The 6,396-nt window shown below is 40.3% G+C and overlaps 1 protein-coding gene across 1 annotated transcript; it reads right to left on the bottom strand.

Annotated features, from left to right (window-relative positions):
• Positions 1–269: 269 nt before the first annotated feature.
• Positions 270–6,290, bottom strand: LOC108029406 (uncharacterized). The gene is made up of 2 exons (XM_050887226.1): positions 5,686–6,290; positions 270–951 (listed from the first exon to the last, which is right to left on the bottom strand). Exons 1-2 carry the CDS (start codon positions 6,238–6,240, stop codon positions 355–357), a joined length of 1,152 nt encoding a protein of 383 aa, XP_050743183.1. The 5' UTR covers positions 6,241–6,290; the 3' UTR covers positions 270–354.
• Positions 6,291–6,396: the final 106 nt, after the last annotated feature.

Genomic DNA, 6,396 nt, shown 5'->3' with positions numbered 1-6,396 from the left:
GGAGTCCCCTTAAGTTCAAAGGCATTGTTGGAACTGCTGATGGAAAGATCGTCAACAGAGCAACGACTATCTTTTTTATTTCGTTTAGTTTAGTTTTTTATTTATTGGGATTAAACAAAGAACGATTTCAACATCATCAAGACACCTCTTTTCCTTTTTTATACAGTTGTCACTGACTGAAAACTTTCGATCATTAGGCGATGACTAAGTCGTTAATATGAATCAAAGTCAATCTGAGAAATAATCCCCCGCGGAAAAAGTACCCGAGATTATATTATTGTATGCGATTGTACTTTTATTGATTTATTTAAATAATTTTTTTTTTATTTTTTTTATAAATGGGATTTTAAAAGGCTAAACGCTCTTCCAGTTGGACCAGGTCCGGATCTCGTTCCAGATGTTGGTGCCGGGGCACTCGGTGGAGCCCACCTGGCGATGTCCGTAGAGGATGTAGCCGGAAGTGATTTGGCCGCGGGAGACGGCGTCGGAGAGCAGACCCTTGGCAGCGGTGATCTGGGCAGAGGTGAGGATGTTGGTGTTGTAGTTGCCCAGGAAGGAAATGCCGATGGACTTGGAGTTCCAGTTGGTGGCGTGAGCGCCCATCACGTTCCAACCACGACCCTCGTACACGTTTCCGTCGCCGCCGATCAGGAAATTATAGCCGATATCGGCCCAACCCAGTGAGTCCATGTGGTAGGCCTGGATGTTCTTCAGCTGGGTGATGCAGGCGGCCTTGGTGGAGCAGTAGTTTCCAGCGGTGTGGTGGATCACGGCGTAGCCCAGCGAGCTCGCCAGCGTGGTCTTGCTCGTGGCGGAACGGCCGCCCCACTCCGACTTGGAGATGATGGTCACTCCGAAGACGGCCTGGGCGCAGAGGAGCACGGCCAGAAGGACGAGAGCTTTGTTTGCCATGGTTGCGGATTGATTGTGCGGCCTGTCGTTCGATCGGATCTTTTATACCCCGCCTTAGCTTATCGCCTGCGAGGGGGTTGCGGGCCGGGTCGTGTGCTTCCATCTGATAGGGTGCTATCTGCTGGAAGATCCTGATACTGCGATGACGATGGAGCTATCGGGCTTCTAATCAGGCCAAGTGGCATTAATTAATTTGTCTAAGAGGTGGCTGTATATTGTGCAGCCTAACCCCTATCACAACATTGCGAATATCTGTCAGGACTGGGATTTCCAGACTCGAGTTTATTCTATTATCGTTTTACTTTGCCCTCATCTAAAAGATGTTTTAGACTTATGTTACGACCCACATTACATTTCTAACTATAACAAATTTATCTAGATATTAGACTCAAAGTGCAAACTTCTCAACGAATACAATATACTCTTCCCTTCTGTGGTAATCTCCATAAAAGCTCAAAAAACTTTAAGCTAAACAACTTTAAGCTTAAAGATTTTGTAACAGAGCTTGTGTGGTGAAAGGAAAAATTATGGAATCTGGGCAGGTCATTTTAGAAAATAAAACATTTGTGGAGACAGTAACACGTTCTTAGATAAACTTTCAATAAATTCGAAACGAAAATTTCTATAAAGAAGAGTTGGCTTCTATAAAAATTATGAAGCTTTCAAGCTTTTTTGAAAACGGATAAAATGACCTGGGATATTTTTTCGATAATTTGGAAACGTAAATGCCAAACGATAAAGCTCGCTGCTATAATGATAATTTGGCGAGTACAGTACACGACGAACGCGCACCAGATGAGAATGCGAAGGTGACCGCAGAATTAACAAGAATTGAATTTAACTTCGGCAAGACGAAGTTTGTATACCCTTGCAGTTATAAGAAACAAGAAAGAACCTTATAGTGGGGCTGTAGTAGTCGGAAACGTCTCCTTCACTGCGTAGCAAACTTCTGACTGGAATCAATATACCCTCTGCCAGGGCTAAACATTTGCTATGATGGTCCGACCGTAACGAGTGATACACCAATCAAAAAGCAAAAACTTCGATGTTTGCACACCAAAAATTTATTTGGTGCTGGAGAGGAACATTGAGTGTGGAAAAAAGAAAAATGGATATGTTGTTGTTCTTAAATTGAATACATAATTTTTAAAGAATATTGTGTCAAAATGTCAGTTTAAGCAAATTGTCGAAGTTATAAATCTGCCGGATTTTCGTTTTACACTGAATTTTTTTGTGTAAAATGCTTTAAAGCGTTTTCCCCACAACTCACGTTTTCAAAGTCGGTGCCCATCATAACATCTAAAATACTGCTCCAACCCTTTTAAAATTTAACACTATTTTTGTAAATATTTTACAAAATACCGCTGTCGACTTATTTTTCGTTTTGTTCATAATTTTAATTTTCAATGACAAAGCATCGATTTTTTTTCGAAATAAATTTTTTTAAATAAATTCAAAATTTGGAATTTAAAAAAAAACTCCACAGCGTTACCTGTGGCTAACTATTACCTAACGAATGAACTTCAATTTTTGGATTTCTGATAATCCAGCGCCGAGTTATGGGCGACGCCGAAATTCAACTTTCTTTCGAGACAAGTCCGAACAATAGCATATTTTTGAATATTTCTTTGTAAAAATTGGAAAAGACATTCTTCGAAAGTCATAATTAAATGTATCATTTGTTGAATAATTACATTTAAACTGAGTCGTCAGGAAAAGAAATGGCAAAAGCATTGAATTTTTGTATGGTTAGACCTTACCCCCCAAATTAAAAAAATATTTTCTCTGGCCGGGTCGATCAAGCCATGACCGTCTGTTCGTTTGAACGCTTTGATCTAAAAAAAAATCCCAATATGCCACGCCACTCTGATACGAAAAAACCACTCAAGACTGTGGCTCCTACAACTAATATATTAGTGGTTTATTCAATACCAATTTAGGGACGCTTTTTCTTATGCTCACATACCGAGCAAAATGCCACGCCCACTCTGACGCGGAAAAACCACCCAAAACTGTGGCTCCTACAACTGGTATATTACTCAATACCAGTTTATGGACGATTTTTGCTTTTTCCTATGCTCACATACCGAGCAAAACTGCGGCGCCAACAGTTTTCATGGTAGAATTCAAAATTTAACTGGCATGTATCGGTGTCGTCAATGCCTATAGATTGACCCTAAAAAGGTTTGCCACCCCCACTTTAAGGCCGACAGTCGCCCATGACGCTTTATATATATATCTCCATTTGCTAAACTATAGCGTTCTTCCTTTTCTATTTTAGAAACGGATCCACATTATTAAAACTTAATAAAATACAAAACAAAGTTCCATTTTTTTTTTTAAATTTTAGATTAAAGCAGAAGTTTTTATAAATAGCAACCACTTACTTTGTAGTTCTCTTATCGCAAGTGGTATGGTTTTCCAATTTTATTTATAATTGTTTTAAAAATTATAAGTACTTTAAGTGGCTGATATGGATCGATGAAAGACGTGAACCAAAATATTATTATAATTTTGCCAATGAGAGGCGCATAAAAATGGTTACTGAACTTGTTGATTAGATTACTCTTCAGTGGAATGACTTGTCGTAAATGTATGCTTCAAATGCGATCCACAAGATATGGAATTTAGAATTCGTGTGTGCGTAGAAAAAAGTGTCATGGCTTTTACAGGAAAGGAATAAATAAATATATAAATTACATTACTTACATATTAAGGAAAATGGAATGATATGTACACTTGTGTACTCCCCTATTAAAATACGATCCATACCTGTATGCCTTTCAAAGGAATTGAGAAAAGAAATAACTTACATTACATAAAATATGATTAAAAATTGAATGGTAATTAATATAACGAAACCAAGGAAATTTTCTCGAAGATGTAGCTAACATTAAATGTTAAAAAAAAAAACAGAAAGGAAGTTAACTTCGGCAAGCCGAAGTTTGTATACCCTTGCAGCTATAAAAAATAATCAATAATTTTATTAAATGGAATTCGAAATTCTTAAAAATATAAAAATTTATATTCCCAATATTATAAGATAATATGTCAAAAAGCCCCAAAGCTATAGTTCGTTTCATATTATTTCCCAACAATTATCCAATCGTTCCTATGACAGCTTTTAGACAGATTTTAATAAAATTTAATTCGAAATTAAGAACTATTTAAAAATGTTATTTTCAAGCTTATAAGTTCATATGTTAAAAAACTCCGAAGACATAATTTTTATTTCATATTATCCGACTAATTTTTCGATCGTTTCTATGGCAGCTATATGATAAAGTCGTCCGATTCTGATAAAATTTAATTCGAAATTCTAAACCAAAAAAAATTTGTTGTTTCCAAGCGTAGGAGGTTATATGTAGAAAAACACCGAAGATAAAATTTTTCAATATTATTTTACCACTAATTTTCCGATTGTTCCTATGGGAGCTATATGATATAGTCGTCCGATTTTGATAAAATTTAATTCGAAATTCAGAACTAATTTAAAAATGCTTAGAAGCTTAGAAGGTTATATGTTAAAAAACTCCGAAGATATAATTTTTTAAAATTTTTTGCCCGATAGTTCCTATAAGAGCTATAAGATATAGTTGTCCGATTCGGCTGGTTCCGACTTATATACTTCCTGCAATAGAAAGAAGACTTTTGGGAAAGTTTCAGCTCGATAGCTTTAAAACTGAGAGACTATTTTGAGTAGAAACGGACGGACAGACGGACGGACAGACGGTCGGACAGACGGACAGACAGACAGACAGACGGACATGGCTAGATCGACTCGTGTAATGACGCTGATCAAGAATATATATACTTTATGGGATCGGAAACGTCTTCTTCACTGCGTTGCAAACTTCAGACTGAAATCATTATACCCTCTGCAAGGGTATAACAAGTGTACAAAAGTGAAATGCTTATAGGCCTGCATTAAAAACACTCTCTTACGAGGATAGTAACTTGTATCTTTAAAATTTATTAGTGATTGGTCATTAAAGAATTAATGTAAGGTGCTTCTAAATTCAAGGCTGTAGCTTACATTTCCCTATTCAATAGTCGCCGCAGACAGATGCACTCGTAAATCTTGATAAGTAAAGTAATCACGGACATAAAAATACTGTAATAATCGGGAAATCGCAGGAGCAGATCCTGGCAGGAAGGTGGGATGGACCCGCCTTGTCCAGCCCTCCGAGTGCCACCAAGTGCTTTTCCTTTTGGCAGGAAGGAGGTGAATCGCGAAACTGAAAGCTTAAGCTAGTTATTAAGCACAAAAACAACTGAAACTCACTCAGAACTACTTTGTTAACGAGGATGTCGTTAATGAGTCTGCGGTTCAAGTGGCGGATACTCGTACTTTGCTTTGGTCAGTGACCGATTGTGATTGCGCAGTTTCCCGCTGTCCTGGCTGCAGTTAATGTCGCAGTTAAGGCTTCAAAGTTAATTCTACATTTTTGTTCAGCATTTAGTTGCACTCGTCTATTCCTCAAAGAACGCCCCGACCGAATGATATTCTGCAAGTTTGCCATGCACACATCCTCCTATTTCTATAAATTTGAAAAGTTTTCGTAAAACGGGGGGAGCAAATTCTTTGACAGCTGAAGCGTGAGAGTTCGACTGAAAATGAAGACAGATAATAGAACGGAGTTTTCAATTGGATTTCCCGTTGCCTGCCACTTAGAAGACTGCACTGGAATCAATCTCCGAGGATCACACAAAAAGATGAACTGTGTTTAATTTTTTTAAACAGTTTTATTTATTTTGCGGAGAAGAAATCTAGCCAGACCAGTGGGACCAGCCGCGGATCTCGTTCCAGATGTGGGTGCCGGGGCACTCGGTGGCGCTGACCTGGCGATGGCCGTACAAGATGTAGCCGGAGCTGAGCTGGCCCCGGTTGACGGCGTCGTTGAGCAGCTGCTGGGCGGCGGAGATCATGTTCGGCTCCAGGGTGTCCCAGTTGTAGTTGCCCAAGAAGCTGATGCCAATGCTGTAGGGGTTCCACTCGGCGGCGTGGGCGCCCATGTTGTTCCAGCCACGGCCCTCGTAGACGTTGCCGTCGCCGCCGATCAGGAAGTTGTAGCCGATGTCGGGCCAGCCCAGGGAGTCCATGTGGTAGTTCTGGACGCCCTGCAGCACGGCGTTGCACTGGGCGCGGGTCTCGCAGTAGGAGCCGGCGGTGTGGTGGATGATGGCGTAGCTGAGGTAGTTGCCCAGGCCCACGGTCCACTTGGCGCCGCGACCACCCCACTCCGCCTTGGAGACGACGTACACGCCCTGGGCCAGGTACTGGCTGCAGACCAGGACGGCGAGGAGGAGAGCCACTTTGGAAACCATGATTACCAGCTGTAATAGTCGACGATCGCTTGATGGAGAATGTGATCTGGTGGGGCGCTTATATAGCAAACTGCCGTCGAAAATCGCACCTTATCGGGTCGCATATAACTGATTTACAACGCTAATCGATGGCATTTGCCCAGATTCGTGTTGGGG

The sequence above is a fragment of the Drosophila biarmipes genome, chromosome 2R, assembly GCF_025231255.1.
Source record: "Drosophila biarmipes strain raj3 chromosome 2R, RU_DBia_V1.1, whole genome shotgun sequence".
Taxonomy (NCBI): Eukaryota; Metazoa; Arthropoda; class Insecta; order Diptera; family Drosophilidae; genus Drosophila; species Drosophila biarmipes.
This window is presented reverse-complemented; position numbering and strand designations above follow the sequence as displayed.